Raw genomic sequence first — 19,753 nt, 5'->3', positions numbered from 1 at the left:
GTTCAATCAAACAAAACATTTAGAAGCCCATTTTTCTAGGATTTGTTTGGTGAGATCTCATAATATTAATAATGTTATTGTACAATTTAATTATTGAACTTGAATTTAAATGCTTTCTACCTGTGAAGTTTTAATAATTGAAATAAAATTAGAAACAGACCTGTAGTGAGCCTTAGTATTCCTGAATGTCAGAGCCATCTTTGTCAGACAAAATCTCGATATTCAACTTTGTTTCTAAAAATATAGCAATTGAATATTTTTTTTTTTTATTTATATAGCACCAATTGACAACATATGTCATCTCAAGGCACTTTGCAAAGTCAATTCTATGAACTCATAGAGACAGACTGGTTAAAGGTTTTCTGTCTAAGGAAGCCCAGCAGATTGCATCGAGTCATTGACTTGCACTGTTCCCTCCTGGATGAGCATGTAGCAACCGAACAGTCGCTTGCATGGTGTCACTGACAATGTCACATGATTAATAAATAACTTTTATACTGAAGCTTAGCATAGAACTTGTACAACATGCTTTTGTTTATAAGATTAAAATACACAGATGTCCTGCTGTCGTATAAAAATAAAAATATATATTATTTCTGGGCTTGGCTAAGCCCCCATTGTTTCAGGATCCTAATAAAGTTCTGCCTCAGACAAAACCTCTAGTACTTCTTAGCTTTGCATAAAAAATTACATCTTGTAATGCCTTCTGGAGTGATGGAAAAATAGTAGGGTATGTGTCCTTTACCTTCATTTTTCTTAACCCATATTTTTGCCCCGTCTCTCTCACCGTCCCATTCTGTCCTCTCTTTCCGGCTTGTCTTTCCGCATCCATATATCTCTGTAATGACTGTCCCTTTAAGGAGCTGTCAGTCCCGACACCTCCCTTTAAATGCCATGAGGCACATGCAATCTATCTCACACCTATCTACAAAATACAGGTTTGCGCGCAAGCAAGCACACATACTATTTGTGCATTTCTGCATCACCGTGTGTCCCTTCCGGGATGTGCATTTGTGTGACCGTTCTCGCCGTTCTGTGTGTGCGAGTCGGGTTTCACTGGTAAGTGATGGGCTAGCCAACAGCCTAAACAAGCGTTAGCTCAGGGGGGAAATGCTCTCTATCTATCTAACTGCCTGCTGCAGAGAGAGACTGAGACAGACTGAGGGGGCAGAGGGACGGGATACTCACTACATTTATCATTTAATAGTGGAAACAAAAACTGCTTCTGACACAGTGATATGGGACTGTTTTTAGGAATGCTACCAAGAAGTCACATAAAGCCAATATAATTGTTCAGTTTTTAGAGAAGCTGTTTCGGTTTTATAATGGCCATGTAGTCTCATCTTTCGTCTGTGTGTATGTTAACTGTTTTAGGCTAACACATAAAGCTTATTACTTTATATTTTATTGTATTAAAATTAATTTATTATGCAGTTTGCGACATGTTGTGTTGGCTATATCTAATCCAATCCATTTTATTTATATAGCACAATTTTAAGAAACACAAGGTTTCCAAAGTGCTGTACAACAAAATAAAACACACTAAATCTATAACACAATAAAAACACAATCAAAGATGAAGTAGACAATAGCAAAATAAAGACAATAAAATAAAATAAAATTTAAAAAAAATAATAAAAGGCACTCCCCGCACACAATACAAAAAATGCTTTATACCGATAAAAATCAACACTCCACATGGTATAAAAAGCCAAGGAGAAGAGGTGGGTTTTAAGAAGAGAGTCTGTCATATGTGAAGCGGCAATTTGTTCCAAAGCTTTGGAGCTGCAATGTTAAATGCTCGACCCCCTCTGAGCTTAAGCCTAGCTTTAGGCACTTTTAGCTGCAGCTGGTCAGCTGACATGAGAGATCGAGTAGGAGGGTAGTGGTGCAGGAGCTCAGAAAGATAGGGTGGTACAAGGCCTTAGCTGAAAAAAAAAGCATGATTTCACCACAGCTTTTATCTGGCTGTAATATTTAAGGTCAGTGTCCACTTTCAACCCCAGATTGTTCACAATTGGCACAAGATACTGTGCCAAAGAACCCTTATCAACTAAGCTGGGGTCCCACCAAAGACCATGACTTCTGTCTTTTTTCATTAAACCTCAGAAAATTTAAAGACATCCATGCTTTAAGATCTTGCAGGCACTCTTGCAGTGGATTAACAGAGTAAGAGACTGATTTTTTTGAGGGGTACATGGATCTGGCTATCATCTGCATAGCAGTGGAAATAAACACCATGTTTCCTAAGAATGGATCCAAGTGTAGTGTCCAGTAGATACAGAGAAAATAAAAGGGCTAAGCACAGAGCCCTGTGGGACACCACATGAGAGAGGAGCACTGGAGGACACACAGTCATCAAGGCTGACACAGAATCTCCAATGTGACAGGTAGCACCTCAACCATTCCAGTGCTGTGCCTCTTATGTCTGTCCAATGATCCAAATGAACAATCAGGATTATGTGGTCCACTGTATCAAATGCTGCAGTCAAATCTAAGAGTACCAGGACAACACAGTGACCAGAGTCAGTAGCTAAAAATATATCATTGAAAAGTCTTAAAAGCGCTCATTCTGTGTTGTGTAATGTTTTAAAAACAGATTGGAAGATCTCAAGAATATTATGTTAATTTAAAAAGTCCAATAATACATGGACCTTATCTAGACATATCTAGGTATCACCAAGATTTGTCTTTAAACCTTGTTTTCAAAGAGATTTGGACACTGTTTACAGTATAAATAAGTGATAGTGATACTGTTTGTGATTTATGAACACATTTTAATAGCAGGAATTATTCTCATGGGTCCTTCTGTCACTCTGGGTTGTCATGTGGAAAAGCATGGTTGGGCATGTAAAAATCAAATGTCAAGTTTGAAAATTCTGAACAATTTAAGTAAAACAACAAAAAGGGAAGAAAAATATTTTCAATACACAAATACAGATTTTTTTGTAGTAAAATGCTACAAAAAATGCTGTTTGTTGTCAGGGATCAGTTAGGAGATGGCAACATTTATTCCCACTGAAAAAGCGAAAAATCACAAACATACAACTGACATCACAAGTACAAGATGAAAACGTGGTCACTCAATATTTTGAAAGAGAGTCGTCTCGTTTAAACATCTGACGTTTAGTTTGGTCAGTCCCAGACTGTGGATGGGAGATTAAACGACATAAGTTTGAAGGGGCTGTCTGATGCCTTCAGAAAGGGGGATTGTAGCTGCTTTTGAGTCTAGTAAGAGGCTTCAAAAGAGTTTGAAATCCATTCCACTTTATGGAAATAGTCTACAAGTGGAGGAAATTGCAAACAACTACCAACAGTGAAGACAGTTCAGTTCTGGCCATCCAAGCAAGTTCACTCAGAGAGCAAACAGAAAGATGCTAAAAGAAAACCCAAAAAAGCTCTAAAATGTTATCATGAGACCTACAGCAGGGTCTTGCAGCTGTTGATATAAAAGTACAAGCCTGTACAATCGGAAAGGTGTTGCACAATCTTAACTTTATTGCACAATATGCTTGACTGTATTTGTGTTTGATTGTCCACTGTCAAAAACCAAAACACTTAGACAGATCAAATCTGAATTGGACGAGCTTACACTAGATTGTGATTCTTTAAACCACAGTTAGATATTTATTAAGCCTATTTTAAAACGATGGAAACAAGAAACATATTTAAATGCTTTTTTTCCCGTTCTTGAATTAGACCAGCAGAAAATCCCCATACATGGACTTAAACTGTAATATTCTTACTGATTGTCTTACTGAGTCTTTAAAATGTGCATAGTGTTTTTACTCTGTCGGCAAAAACAAAATGGGGATTTTTATGAATAGAAACAATTAAGCTTTGAATATTATTGATAAAGCTTGTTCTAGTGAAACTAAAGAAGTCTAGTCAATGAGTTACTTACCTTATTAATTACAATAAAACAAAAGTTATTCTAGCCGTAGCTTTGGAAAAGTTGGATAAAATTACTTTAGATCAGAAACCCCCATAGATTTACCTAGTGATTTGTTGTTATGCATAACAAATTATGCCATTATCAATTTAGCTCATCCCATGAGCTAAATTGACATCAGCGGGTGGTCAGTCTAAGGCTATTCATAGATCTCACTTCTTTAAATAAGGTAAAACTATTTTCATAATCACACCATAACATTATTGGAAAAGAGATTTTGAGGATACAAATAAATAATATTAAATTTTTTGTTGTCCAGACTAATATTGGGTTAGGGTGAACTTTAAAACACAACTATTGCAAATTAAAACTACAGGGGATAGTAAGGGTCTTCACAATTAGGGATTTTACCTTTGGAGAGCTATTGTAAGAAAGAAATTCAAGTTTTTAGTCTTCAAACCTGGAGGGTTGACAAAAAGGTTAATCCACTATCCAGCCTGGTCACAGAGTCTCTCTTCAGGCATGAACAGATAGCGGCGATGGCCCCTGTCAACTCCGAAGACAAACCACCTCCTCTTCCTTCCTCCATGACGCACCACAAAAAGGATTTATCATCCTTGAACATCACAGCTATGCTGAAAGGGATGGCGAGTAATGGATGTTTGCGCTACTGGATGCCAATAAGCGTGACAAAGTGAGACGCACACAGACATGCAACATGAAGCTGGGTACAGACAGACATACGGGTAGATACACTCTGATGGCTTACAACAAGATAAACGAAGACGACAATCAGCTGACGCATTTTAAAAAAAAAAAAAAAAACATTCACAAAAAATATTTATTTGCTTTTGGCGAGTACACGCGCACATTCATGAGCGTGCACACAAACGAGCACACACAGGCACTCTTGCAGGGAGCTATCTGCAGGAAGAACCTGTTTTTATCCCGTTCAGACTGTCAGTCTGGTGTCACAGATTGTGTCCATTTAAGCATATCTGTTTGAGGGTTGATGAGCTTTACTCTGCCCTTTAGTGACTCAGTGTGTATGGGTTTTAGAGGTCATTGAGCCAGAAACGTGTCCTTTGATTTATGATACAAGATACTCTGAGTCAGCAGGTACTTTCAAAGCTGAACATAATCCAAATATAGTAATGAAGAAGTTGCAGTGTGTTCTTTGTGGATACTTGTTCCAAACAAATATGCTTTGTATTAGGAGACAAAAAAAAAAGATGTTTACCAATGACAACAGAATTAATTAAAAACAATCTAATGTTTGGGGAATGTTTTAATTGTTTTGCCTATATGGTCTATGACAAAACTTCCACTTGTGCTTTTTTTCATATCCAGATATGATCTGGGGTTGTCTCCTTCATTGTCCAGTTGATTAGTGTGGCATGTTCAAACAGACGATTAAACAGAAAGAGTTTGCCAGAAAAGAATAAATACAAAATCCCTCTGAACCAGGTGAATCTAAGCTGTAAAGGGTTTTGCTGCAGAAATGGAGGGACCTTGACGACAAGCACATCTGATATAAGAGCATGTATTATTATTAAGGCAAAACATATAAGCTGTAGCAAGGTGGGGGATGATGGATTGTCTTTGGTTTTCCTTTTCTAATCTTTATTGCAAGTAAGGAATAGTTTCAGAACGGAAATAGGTCAGAACTCTATCCCTAACTCATTTCTTTTTTTAAATTTGTGTCAAGACAAACTTTTTGTTTATCCATTTCCTCAATTTTCTCCATCCTGTCACAATTTTTAATGACATAATTAAGAACACATAAGCCAAAATTATTTAAATACAAATGGTTTAAAATGCTGGACCAGTCTGAATATTGTCTTGCTAATGAAAACTGGGCACATATAATGTGACGTGCTTCATTTGACCCAAAGTTTCTGGCAAGGTGTCTAATAGAGAATTTGTAAATTTAACGTCTTAATATCACTGTGTTGCTCAAAATGTTTAACATCTTTGATGATGTTGATTACATCTTGTATTTTTGCCTCCAAGCATGCAATAAATAAACAGAATTAATGGACAGATGTTTTTAGTCTTGTCCTTGCCTCGCAGTGAGTACAATTTAGTGATTTTTCTGTCACCTTCTCTGGGGTACATTAAAATTAATATTTAGGTTGCAATGTAGCTCATATCTCACATTCTCTCATTCTCAACATGTTACTCTGATGAATGGAATAGGTCAGTGAGGGAGCTGGAAGGGTAACCTGAATAGTGAATCTGCTTATGTTCATGCATCCACCCCCCCCCCCATGAAATCACAAGTATGACTAATTTAATGGCTAGAGTACCACTATGATCAAGGACCCTCTACACCCCCCACGCTGCAACCCCCTCCCTCCTCAAACCCAGACATACGGATGCACACCAAACTACACACATAGATCAGGAGGGCTAGTGAAAAAGAGTGATGTATACGACACAGCAATGACTATTGACCACATGTACTGTAGCCTGAAAAATGACTCTGTGTGCAGCCGTGTGTGTGTGTGCCACTCAGGGAGGTGTTGTTAATCAATCAGTCACTGGGGACCCTGAACTTTGAACACCCATGAAGGAAATAAATCTACTGGACAAGAAGATGAAATAGAGGGATGTAGGAGGAAAAGGTGGATATTGACCCTTTTCCTAGCACAGCATTAGCTTCTAACCTCTCTCTTTATGTAAACGCGGCAACAGTTTTGATAATATTTAATTTCTATGGTCCAAAGAGATGTACAAGAAAGTGAAAATGAACATTGCTGAAATAGCAAAAAATTAACTTTTGTATTCCTTTACATGGATTGTAGAATTCACCCAAGACATGCAGATCATTCACCAGAAACAGTATATGAACATGGATTGGATAAAATAAATATCACCCACAGCTAATTTTAGTAAAATGTGTTGCTTAAACTGAATATAACTGAATACAAAATAGTAGGAGAATTCAACAGAGTGGGATAAATAGATGTTGATGTCCTCCTGCAGCCTAAGCCTATAGCAGCATAACTACAGAGATAGCTTAGGGTAAACTAAACCACTCCAACTATAAGCTTTGTCAAAAAGGAAACTTTTAAGCTTTGTCTTAAAAGTAGACAGGGTGTCTGCCTCATGGACCTAAACTGGGAGTTGGTTCTACAAGAGAGGAGCCTGATAACTAAAAGATCTGCCTCCCATTCTACTTTTAGAGGCTCTAGGAACCACCAGTAGACCTGCAGTCTGAGAGCGAAGTGCTCTGTTAGGAACATACGGGGTAATCAGAGCTCTGATATATGATGGAGCTTGATTATTAACGGCTTTATTTAGACCTTTTTGATCTTGAAAATAATTTTGCAGCAGGCTCGATGAGTAGACATTAAACATTGTTGTGCCATCTGCCGGCAGCACTGTGGAACTATCAGAAAGCAAGATGGCAGTAGTCTTACAGTAGTTGCAAGACAGTTCTTGCAACTACTGTAAGAGAAAGCAGAAAGCTCGGCATGAACAGAGACCAACCCAATCTACAGAGTTAGGGTTACTCTACGTCTTTTTTCCGCACCTCTGCTGGGCTTTGCTGACTCGCTCCATTGCTTCTTCTTGTTTACTTACAGCGAAGGCAATATTGTTGTTCTGGTCATGTTCGTCTTGATATGTTAAATATACACAAAAGCACTTTGGGTATTGAAAAAAGGAGAAAAATGAAAGCGTAAAACGCAAACAAATAAAGTATGTTAAGCAAACAAGGTGCAATAATTTAATGTGAAAATATTTGCATTCAACCTGAATGAGTTAGGAGCACAAACATTCGTAAAGTTATAGTATGTGACTAGGCCTCTTAAAAAAAAAAAAAAAAAAAAAAAACGTTCTACAAACATCTAAGATCAAAAATGCTAAAATGTTTGTCTTGGAAGAATAAATGATAAGCAGAATAGGACAGGAGTAACATAATGCAGAACAGAACTGGTTAATTAGTGGAAGAGGGAGAAAGAAGAGAAAATTAAAGAATGAATGGCAGTTTCCAGGGGGAAAAAAACAACCAAAAAAAAATAAACAGAAAAAAATGTTCTAATAGCAGCACAACAGTTTGGCTTATTTCCAGACCTGAAAAGGATCCAGCCTTCCTCTCCTCCTTCAGGCTTCTTCCTCAATTAGGTATGTCTCAGCTGAAAGCCCACCTGTGCAGCTGTGCAGCGTTTGAGGTCAAACTCAGAGATGTTGCTGGGTTATTAGATGCTGCCTTACCGTCTTTCTTCTTTCCTTATTTCTGGCTTACTGATCTGTTAACAAGTTTAATTTGATAATAGCAATTGAGTTGCGTTTTCGCTTTTTAATGTTTTTGTAACAATCCTTTGATTACATTGTTTGAAGTACTTGGAAGATCTGACTGAGCCTTCTGATACAGCCTTCATTAACACCACGTCGAGGCAGAGCTGCTTCCAGTGTTCATGTGTTTCATTGAAACTTGCTCATAAGGTAGTGAGCACACTTTTATGGAATGCCACTTTTTACATAGACTGACAAAATTTACCAATTGCCATTAAATGATGAATTGAATTCAACCATGCTGTATTGTAATTTGGCTTACATTTTACTTAATGCAATTGGGTCAGAAACCAGGTATATCACTGTATTGCAAATAGATTTATGAAATTAAAAAGTTGTATTAGGGCTTGATTCGATTCTACTGATATTAAATATCAATAGGACCAGTTTGTCTTGTAAGGTGCCTTAAGATAACATTTGTTGTAAACTAGTATCATTTAGACTTGATGGGACTGAATTAGATTTAGAAAGGGGGCCTTTACTTTGTCAAAAATGGTCCAGTAGTTAATTATTATGTGCTTATTCTCATAATTTTACAACATCTATAGTCTACAAGCACATTTCAGCAAATTATTTTTTTAACCAAAAGGTTATTTTCCTCCAGTAATGAAGTTATAGTTATAGTAGCATAGATTCTTTAAACACAATCATGTACTACAAGTGTTTTATCTTTTAATTCAGGCATTTATGGCTTACAGTGCATGAAACCCCATCATGCAGGTCAGGTAATAAGATTATTACAGTTGTCCGATTAAAAACTTTCAATAAGAAAGGTTGACTTACTGAAGAATACTTGCATGCACTGCACATTATATACACTCAGTTGTTCAGTCGGGGCTGCTTTTACATGAATTACTGCATTGATGCAGCAGGGCATGGAGGTAATCAACTTATAGTACTACGGTGGTGTTGAAGAACTCAAGGTCGCTTTAACAAGGGCATTCAACTCGTCTACTCATGTGGGTTTGGTGTGTCTTGTTTTCTTCTTAACAATGTTATATAGATTCTCTATGAGGTTTAACTTGGACCAGGTTCCTGGTTAGTCAAGCGCCAAGAACCAAGTTTTTGGTCCATTTGGTTGTGTGTGCATGTGAAATGAAGTGAAATATAGCTTGTCAGCAGAGGGGAAAAGTGTGATAAAATTATTTGGTGGATGGCTGTGTTGACTTTGGACTTGAATAAACGCAGTGGACCAACACCAGCAGATTACATGATTCCTCAAATGATCCCTCTAGCAGCTTAATGCTGTGCCTCTCTACTATTCGGAGGCTCTGGGACGTTGATTTCCAAATGAAATGCAAAATTGACTTTTATCTCAGAAGAGAACATCGGAACATTGCACAACTGTTCAGTTCCTGTTTACCTTAGTCCAAGTCAGACACTTCAGACATTGTGTATGGTTCAGCAGTCACTGCCACAAGGAATGAGGCAGTTATAACCCCTGTCCTGGACACACCTGAGTGTGGTGGCTCTTGAAGTAATGAGTACTATTATCCTTATACTCAGCTTTCCATTTATATGCTCAGCCTCCTTGTGAAGGGTGTCAGTCATTGTCTGCTGGGCAACTGTTAAGTGAGCAACTTAGCATTTACTCTTTAAGCCATAAAAAAACATTGTCTGTATTGAACGTCCTCGTTTTTTATTAGTCTCACAAAATATTCTAATTTTCTAAAGGAATTCTGTTTTTTTTAGCAGTAAGCCAAAATAATCAAAAGTAACAAAACAAAAAAATCCTCTAAATATGTGTTGTTCTTGGTGTGATGGATGCATATAATTGTATCTTTTGAACTGAATTGGGCACTTGCTTTAGTGGGGATGCAAATGTGGATCCTTAATGAGCTATAGGAAATATCTTGCAAACCTTTTAGGAAAATACTATGCTCCTTATTTTATTTTTACCTAAAAATTTGATAATGCATCATTTTAACCACATCCTGCTCTTTTTTTTATCCTTCAGGTTAACAGGCTTCCAGGCTCCTCCCCCTGTCACCAGTACGGGGAACGTTTTCTCCTTGAGGTTGACCAGTGACTTTGCTGTCTCTGCTCATGGCTTCAAACTCAACTATGAAGGTCAGAAAGCGTCCATATTTATGTTAATGTTTATATTTATGGTTTGCAAAACAAGTTTTTTGAGAACCATTTAGCATGGCAAAAAAAAAAAGAAAAGCATTTTCAAATATTCTAAAACTCTACAGAGGAAATTACATTTTTGAGTAAGAGGGGTGTGAGAACAGAAGATGTAGATTTGGCAGAATTTACAAAGCATGTTCAGAATGTGAAATACCACACATAGGTGCTTTACAACAGAGAGTCAGAATTCATGTTACCGTTTAGATGTTTTCTTCTGGAACTTTGTATTTATTCAGTTCAGCTCCTTCAGGGAAGATGAACTTGAGATGAAAAAGTGAACTGAGAAGATTTTCAAGGAGAAGGAGAAGTGGCAGGCCCTGAACTCAGTCCACCTCTTTGTCCACTGCCCTCAGCACAGAAAATTATTTTTTTGTGTTCTTCTTCAACAAGGGGGGCAGTCAAACGTTCTGAATCAAGTAGCAATGGTCTTGCAGAACCGCATGTAGAACAGATGACGTGTGAAGTTGTTTAAGATTAGCATGATGTTCAGTTTTGTTTTATTTTTACTTTTTTTAAGTTTAAGTTTAAGTAACACAATGAGTCGAATATTCCATGAAGATTGTTGGTTGGCTCATTGTAGCAGAGGAAAAGCGATGTATTCAGATCTCAGAGGGATCTTTAGTTTATCCAGTTTGTGCTTTTCCTTTAGGGGTTTGGGTAAACACCATTCACAGATGAATGGTTAAAATTAGAACTTGTTTTGTCTCAGCAGTATATCTTTTATATTTTGGTTTAACAGCTTTAGTTTAGATTTAAGTTGTAGATTAGAGCAACTTTGATGTCCTCAGTGAGGCAATTAGTTCTAGTGAATTAAATAGGGGGAAAAAATAAACCTGTTTACCAGAGACAAACATAACTGTGTGCAAATTGAAAAAAAAAAAAAAAAAACATGACGCAAAACAGTGTTTATGCTTATACATGAAACACTACTGACATGTCAACAGCTATGCCACTCACAAGGTGCAGCTACTTTTGTGACCCTGCAAAAATAACATTTTGTTTATCTTATTGTAAAGTGTTACCAATTTAAAAGCTCTCAGCATTTATCGCTTCTTCTGCACTGACTGCACAAAGCTAATGCACATTAAAGTTGATAGTTTGTATCACACAGTCTCATCACAAATGCATATTATATTTTTATTATATTTTTTGCTATTTGTTGTAATGTGGCAAAATATATTTATGTAGATGTAGTCAATAAAAGCAATAGTAAAGGAATTACTAACCGAATAAGGTCAATGGCATGCCCTCCCAATGAACGCTGCATCTATTCTCCTAGACAGTTCTAGTCTAAATGAGGCATAAACAAAAACTAAACCAATTAAGCTAAGGCATCTTCAGCAATGTCACAAGAAAAAAAAAAACATAATTTGAACAATTACAGGGAGTAATTCAAAATATAAAGAGGGAAAATATCAAATACATATAACCACATTTCACTAACTGAAATCCAGCATGATTTATAACCACCAAAACAAGTAAACACATTTTATTTTTCCTTTACTTCATCTTTTAGAAACTTCCTAAATACAGAACTATTCAATAGGTTGTAAGATTACAGAAAGATTAATTTATTTTAGTAACTCAGTCCATAGAATAGATTAATAGTGTTTTCAATCCTGTATTTGTGTCATTTGTGATGATTCTGACCCTACAGCTGATAAAAACACAACATTTAAGATCACAATATAAAATCTGATAATTAAAATAAATATTTTAAAACAGAAATGTGGCCTAAATGAAATGTGTGCTTATTACCTGCTTAATGCCTGTTGTTTCAATACTTTGAATCTGACAAATGAGCCTGATCAGGACACATTTTGATGTATTAAGTATAACTGTATGTAAAGAGAGGAAAATGTCTGAAGAATGATGATATTTTAAAGCTTAGTGAACCATAGCGAGGAAATGGGCCTTACTTAAGGTTAACGGCAGCCAGTAAATGCTTGCTGTAGTGTATTCATCTCTGAAAATCCTAGAAAATGGGTATTTGCATACATTCCTCAGAAGAACAGCATACGTTAATTAAAAAGTTAATTGGAAAGGGGATAACATCTAAAGACGTGCAAAAGACAAAGGGCTAATCAGCTAAAATGTTCTCAGATCCTTTATAATGGAAACCGAGCCAGAAACACACAGAGCAAACCGAGCCAGAAACTACTATTCAAACAAATCGAAGAATAACCAAAATGGCAACGACTCAACCAATGACTGGTACCTGGATGCTTACAGCAGGTGTATAGTTACCTGTGAGTACTGTAACTGTTAGAAGATGCACATGTGAACCCAAGCTGTCAGTGGGAAGCCCCCCCCCCCCACACACACACACACAGACTTAGAGAGACTTAGACAACTTTATTTGTCATTTTGTATGTACAGAGTGCATACAGAACAAAATTTTGTTGCATACAGCTTATAGGAGTATAGTGACATTTCAGGTGGAATAAGGCAACATTACAATATAAAGTGCAGCAGTGATCAAAATGTAAACATGTAAACAGTGCAGGAGAAAAAATCTGTGAATCACAGTGTGCAGGAGAATGTTCAAACCATTTTTTTGTGCAAAAAGAATGGTGCAAAAAGGCATTTGAGCAAAAATGCATTTACGTTGAGTTGTGAATAATTAAAAGGAAACTAAAAGTTTGGCAGCATTGGTAATGCCAGATAGAAATGCAGTGACGCAAATGTGGTGCAGAGTCCAGTTTATAGTTCAACAGTTCAACAGTCTGATGGCAACAGGGAAAAAGCTTTTGCAGAACCTGGTGGACCTGCAGCGGATGCTGCGGAGCCTCTTCCTAGATTGCAGCAGGGATGACAATCCATGGTGGGGGTGAGAGAGGTCCCTGATGATCTTATGGACTCGGGACACGCAGCGCTGGGATGAAATGTCCTTTGGGGTGGGGGGATCTCAGGGGCTGTTCTCAGCTCGGATGATCCCTTCTGCTGTCCTCACCACTCTTCTCACGTTCTTCCAGTTGGAGGCGCTGCAGCCTCCACACCACACAGAGAGACAGCTGGTCAGAATGCTCTCTATGGTGCTTCTGTAGAAAGTCGTGAGGATGGGCGCGGGCAGGTAGGCTCTCCTCATCCTCCGCAGGAAGTACAAGCGCTTGTGTGCCCTCTTGACCAGTGACGTGGTGTTCACAGACCAGGTGAGGTTGTCCGTGATCTGCACCCCTAGGAACTTGGTGCTGCTGACCACCTCCACAGCTGAGCTGTTGATGAGCAATGGAGCGTGGCGAGGCCAGTTCTTCCTGATCTCCTTCGTTTTCTCCACGTTCAGGATGAGGCTGTTGTCTCTGCACCAGCCCACCAGCTGCTCCACCTCCTCTCTGTAGTCCCGGTAGTTTTCATCTCTGATCAGGCCCACCACCGCTGTGTCGTCTGCAAACTCCTCAATGTGATTGTGGTGAACCTGGGGACGTAGTCGAGTGTCAACAGAGTGAACAGCAGGGGGCTCAGGATTCAGCCCTGAGGTGGGCCTGTGCTGAGGGTGATGACATCAGAGGTGTTCTGTCCGACCCGGACCGACTGAGGTCTGTTGGTGAAGAAGTCTAGCAGCCAGTTTCAAGGAAGTGTGCTGAAGCCCCGAAGTTCCAGTTTTCCCACCAGATGCTGTTGGATGATGGTATTGAACGCTGAACTGAAGTCCAGGAACAGCATCCGCACGTGCGTGTTCTTCTCCTCCAGGTGTGCCATGGTCTGGTAAAGAGTGGAGGAGATGGCATCCTCAGTGAAGCGGTTCCGCCGGTAGGTAAACTGGAACAGGTCGAATGTTGGGGGGAGGCTGGAGACAATGTGTTCCTTTACTAGCCTTTCAAAGCACTTCATCATAATGGGAGTCGTTGAAACAGGTGACTTGAGGTTTCTTCGGCACCGGAATGATGGAGGCAGACTTAAAGCATGCTGGCACTGTGGCTTGGTCCAGCGAGGTGTTAGAAATGTCTGCGAGGACACCAGCCAGCTGACCTGCACACTCCTTGAGCACCCACCCAGGTATGTTGTCTGGACCTGTGGCCTTCCGCGGGTTGACTCTCCTCAGAGTCTTCCACACGTCGGCTGTGTCAAGGCAGAGTACCTCCTCTTACTGATGGGGAACAGCCTTCACTGCTGGAGTGCTGTCCCAAAGAAGTTATTTAGTTCATTTAGGAAGTCAGCATCAATTGCTCCTGGACACTCTGAGGGGTAACATCTGAATGCAGAAGAATTGCATTTAACACTAACGTGAAGCACTTCTCATTAACAGTGTTGAAACAATTATTGGCTGGAAACAACCCTGCCGACTTGCCGACAAGGCTTACAGCCGCGGAGACATTTTCTGGTCTCCCCCTCCGAAATTTGTCTGCGGCAAAATATCACCGTCATCGAATAGGAGCATCGACCTGCTTGCTGGTTCCTCTTGTCTGTTCAACTCACCATGGCGGACATGGATTTTACCAAGCAAGTCACGGTGCTGTAAGTAACACAGGAAGCCAAAAAAAAGCATCAGTGCTGGTGTCCTTGAGTCCACTAGATCTTCCAGAGAGGCACCCAGTTCCACCTGTTCCAGCAGCTGTGTCTGCATGACGGTTACTTCCAGCGGTACTTCCATTTGTCCTGGACCCAGTATGAGGACCTGCTGCCCCATGTTGGGGGACGGATTACCCTCCAGGACATGAACTACATACCTTCTATCCCCGCTGCAGAGCGCCTTTCCATCTGTCTTCGGTTGGTAATTCAAATCCTTAACCCTATGCGAATTGACAGAAAAGTTCAGAGTCTAGAACTTGAGTAAAATTTAACTTCACTGTAGTTGTACGTCCACTGTGCCATTCACAGTGTCACCTTGCTCTATTCGCCAACTTCGCGCCACTTGCATCACTCGAAACACGTAATTTACATCAATGACTGTTAATTCACTTCTGATTGTGCCTTTAGGGATAACAAGTAAAAGGTTTAACACTGTATAAATGAATTAATTGTAAGGATTTCAAATTAAAAATAAAATGAAATGAAAATGGTGTAAATCAAGTAACTTAATGATCCTAAGAACAGATCATGGTCCGTATAATATCAATCCTAAGTCAAATGCCTTGTTTGTACCCACGAACTTGCCGAATAAAGTCTGATTCTGATTTCTGATGCATCTTAAAAATAATGCTACTGGAAAAACATTGTCTGTATAGCAGTGGAATCACAAATGCTGTCAGTCAATGAAGAGTAATGTCAGAATAAGGTAACCTGGGATGGTGTTTTGCGAAAGTCTTGGTTAGTTTTAAATAATAAACATGAGTATGGAGGTGCCCATAAGCAAATGTATATTTAGCAAATTTGTTTGAATGATTTTCTAATTTACAAATTTATTCCGCAATATATTAATTGTTTTTTTTGTATTACAAATAAGAAACAAATGTCTCAGATTTGTGCTATAGATTTGGATTTACGATGTATTCTAAAGAGTAGTAATAAATTGTTCATCTTACTTGGGTATCATGTTTGGTTAAAGGTGAACTGAAAAGTGTTTTGACGCCAACGTCACTTAATATGGAAGCACTACTTTGGGTCCACAGGGTCTGCCTGGTTCCATAAATGTAGCAAAGTAAATAACAAGTGGGTAAAATCTGGCAATTTTTGTTTTTCCTACAGGAAAAACAAATGGTTCTATTTTCCAGTAAAAACAATGTGGTGTTATTATATTCTATTACTAGAAATTAGTTTATGTACACTGTTTATGGAAGCTCTAATTAAAAGTGGGAAGACAGTGGAAATTTGCTAATTCACAGTTGGGGTTAATCACAACATTCTCTTTGGTGCAAAGGTTTTACATAGCAGGGCATAACACAAAATAATGCCATCCTTATGAGCCCTTAATATGTAAATTCAATCTGAGATGAACAACAATGACCTTATAGACTCATCTATTTAACAAAAACACAGAGAAGAGACAGACACTGTGCTTCAAAATCTATGGGCCCTCATATCATCACTAGGTATTCAAGGAAAACAGAAAGAATCATCAGTAAGCGTGTCACTAAAACCAAAGTTTTCCTCTACTGAAAACTAGGAAACTTCACAGCGTACTGCAGCTTAGCCAATCATTTATTCAAGTAACCCCCCTAAAATACCTTGAAATCTGACTGTTTTAGCCCACAGGTCGGGTCCAAATTTAGTCTGAACAAATATGTTGAAAATCTGGCTTGATTAGCTCGTTTTATTGAAACCTAAACTTTTTTTCCACCACATTTATACATATCTAAAATGGAGGATTAAGTTGTTCAATATGTCGGTCAAGGTTAGGAGAGTGGGTGTGAGGGTCTTAAGCAGTCTTTAAAACCAGTTTCTGGGCATGTCTATCCTAGTTGGGTCATTTTTACCCAAACAAGTCACTAGCGGCACCACCACCCAAAAGCAAAATACTTTATTTCAATTTAATTTCCAGGTTTTCAATAGATGCATTGAAACAGTCTTTTGACATTTCTTGCTTAATGCTCCCAGCACATTTATCTCCAAATAGACCATTTTAAGGGTCAGCTTTTTTTAAATAGCACGTAAACACGTTTACACAGGTACCATTGCTAAGATCATCTTTGCAACAAAAACAGCTAAAAAATATTGACTCATCCTAGATTCCCAGTTGAAAACAAAATTCAACTGGAACCACTGTTTATTCTTCAACCTCTTCTTTTGTGCCCTCAAGATCCATGGTTAATATTGCCTTGTTATTTAAGGTAACCCCTAAACGTGTCAAAATATTCTATGCACCCTCCTCAGTTCAAAAACCAAACAGAACTTCCTGAGGTGAAATGAAAACTTAAATTCTAAATCCACTTTTAAGTTGCTATCCTTACATTTCACAAAAATGGTTTGAGATATTTGTAAGTGTATCTGTCGCATACGGTGTTTATAAGAGCTGTATTTTTACTGTGCCGCTACCAAAGAGTCTTTCTGTATCCCATTATGGGTCCCTTTTGCTTTTCTTTTTGTGAGATAGAAAACTGATGGGTAATCATGGCATTGCTCTGGGTCTGTTGCACTGCAGAATCTCCACATTACTGATTGCTGTCCCTGTGTTTGAATCTACACACATGCTTCGTCTGTGTTCATATCTGCATTGGAGTCTGGGTGTTGCGAGATGAAGCAGTTGTCCCAGATTTACTTGCTGGCACAAATTTCCACCAGATACTTGGTGCATGATTACTCTGTGCATCTAGGTCTGTGTGTAGATGTAACACAGAGGGAGTCAGCTGTCAGTGAGAGGATCCAAGGGACTTATCTAAGGAGCCCCTGCTGTTGATACATGCAGCCTTTTGACTTTGACTCAGTGTGTTGTAGTGGTGACAGACACAGTGGAAGAGAAGCAGAGCACAATTGGCATTTGTAAAAAATGAAACATTACTCTGGTGTTATGAGCGTATTCAGCCGATAGTCTTACAGTGTACAACATGTTATACAATGGCTTTAAATCTATATGACGGAGCATGACTGGTTCCTGGTTTCAAGGTTTTAAAAGTCAAGATTTCTGAAACGTAGATTATACACTCATGCATACATCAATGCCATACAAAACAAAGGTAGCGCAGGTTTTTTTTTTTTTTTTTAGGGATAATTGGCCTTTTAGCCACAGGCGCCCTCCCAAGTTTGTTGTTGCAAGCTGTCAGTCATCTGTGTGTGACAACTGAAGTAGGGGCAAATCCCGAAGCCTTTCTTCTAATGAAAAATAAAAGATACATACCAATGTAAATTTTAAGTTATAAAGAACCTAGGTTGGCCAAAGTGTTTTACATTAAAGCAAAAACATAATACATAAACTTACTAAAGTTAAATGTTTTAAGTGTTGGCTTTAATACCAGATGGGTCCCGTCCATCAATGTTTTTTTAGTTAAATCTGTAATTTTAGAAAGGTTAGCAACAATCAATGAGAGTTGGCATGTCTGCTAATAAAATGAATAGTTAACTGCAAAGTAAGCATTACCAATATTGTTTTGGTAAATTACTTGCTATAATCGCTTCCCAATGCCTGCGAGTACTTCACGAAAAGCAAAATTGTAGAGGAGATTTAATTGTCCGCAAAAATCAACCTTTCAGGGTTAAAAAAGCATGTGGAAAGACCCGAAAAATCATTAGAAGTAAAAGAAAGCAAAAATGTATACTCTAATAATCCCTTATAGAGGATGAGGAGTTGAGTTAATACAACTGTTTAAGAATATAAAAAGCAAAAGAAATGAATTATAAAAATTGTAAAACCTCAACTGGAGGTATTAGAAATATATATTATAGTAATAGAAATCAAGGTAAGATCTACTTGTTTATTATAAGATCAAAAAAATGGCAAGTGCAATGCAATACATTGGAAAATTAAAACAAAATTAATAAAATCATGGAAAATGCATCATATAAATGTGTTTACAAAATATGTAAAATACTTGAATTCCTACAGTCAGCTTCATTAAGTTTTATGTCATCAAAGTCAAAATACCTTTACCTATGTATTAGAAATATTACATATATGGTAGCTATGATAAAATGTTAATTGATGGTATTACTATAGCGCACTGTTTACAATTTTATTTTTGGATAAAAAATGTCTTATTGTAAAACCACACTCAAGCATAATCTCACCTTGAGATACATAAAAACATATTTTATTACATTTTTAATCTGACATTTATCCACTGGGGAAAATAAATCCCTCCATTTTTTTCAGTAGTGGTATGAAGGACATTTTATTAACTTATTTTACATATTAATCAAATACTTCCTGTTTTCCTTGTGTGTAATTATCACACGACAAATAGGCCTTCCTTCATTAGACATTGTTTAAATGAAAAAGACAAGGATGCCATTTAGGTAAGGCATACATATTTGCTGAAAAAGGCAGAAGAATGTTGCCATCTGCCCCAGCCTCTTGCACTTTTGACTGTGCATCTGTTCCAGCCACATCAAGCTGAGAGTGCACCCTGCTCAGGGGTCTACTCTTGGCTTGATGTGGTGCCTCAGGCCTTTTAGATCACACCTGGCTATGGAATATCTCTGGACACTTCAATCATGAGTGCAGGAAAGGCTGGGGGATGTCAGTTGGAAAGAGAGGTTCTGGATTTCTCCGTTTTCCTTGTTAAAGCTGCCACATAAGTGGGGAGACAGGTGATCGATGAACTGTGTATCTAAGACAAAAAATTCACCATTGTACACTTGAAAAAAAAAAAAGAAAATAACAAATCCATAGGCCATCGTAAAGGAAGCATATGTTCGGCAGAGCAATGGTACAGAAGGGTGGCATCATCCTCTGCAGTCTGTCCGCTTGGGAAAGGCTTTGATGTGCTCATCGGACACCTTGAATATTTTTTTCCTGTTCCTCTGAAGACACTCAGGCCATGTCTAATTCATGTGCCTGCACATACCATGCAGTCTGCATATGTGCACGTGAATGTGAACAAGAGAGACAGGAAAATA

At 38.3% G+C, this 19,753-nt stretch overlaps 1 protein-coding gene across 1 annotated transcript in view; it reads left to right on the top strand.

The window, feature by feature from the left end:
• Window positions 1–19,753, top strand: part of LOC118558589 (CUB and sushi domain-containing protein 3-like) — a gene marked incomplete at its 3' end in the record, with an annotated part of 433,060 nt that overhangs the window by 158,690 nt on the left and 254,617 nt on the right. The window contains exon 3 of the mRNA XM_036129041.1: window positions 10,152–10,264. Coding sequence (XP_035984934.1) covers window positions 10,152–10,264 — 113 coding nt within the window. The remainder of the gene's footprint in view (window positions 1–10,151; window positions 10,265–19,753) is intronic.

Source organism: Fundulus heteroclitus, unplaced genomic scaffold (genome assembly GCF_011125445.2).
Source record: "Fundulus heteroclitus isolate FHET01 unplaced genomic scaffold, MU-UCD_Fhet_4.1 scaffold_131, whole genome shotgun sequence".
Lineage (NCBI taxonomy): Eukaryota > Metazoa > Chordata > Actinopteri > Cyprinodontiformes > Fundulidae > Fundulus > Fundulus heteroclitus.
The sequence above is the reverse complement of the archived record's forward strand: the minus strand, read 5'-3'. Positions and strand labels throughout refer to the sequence as shown.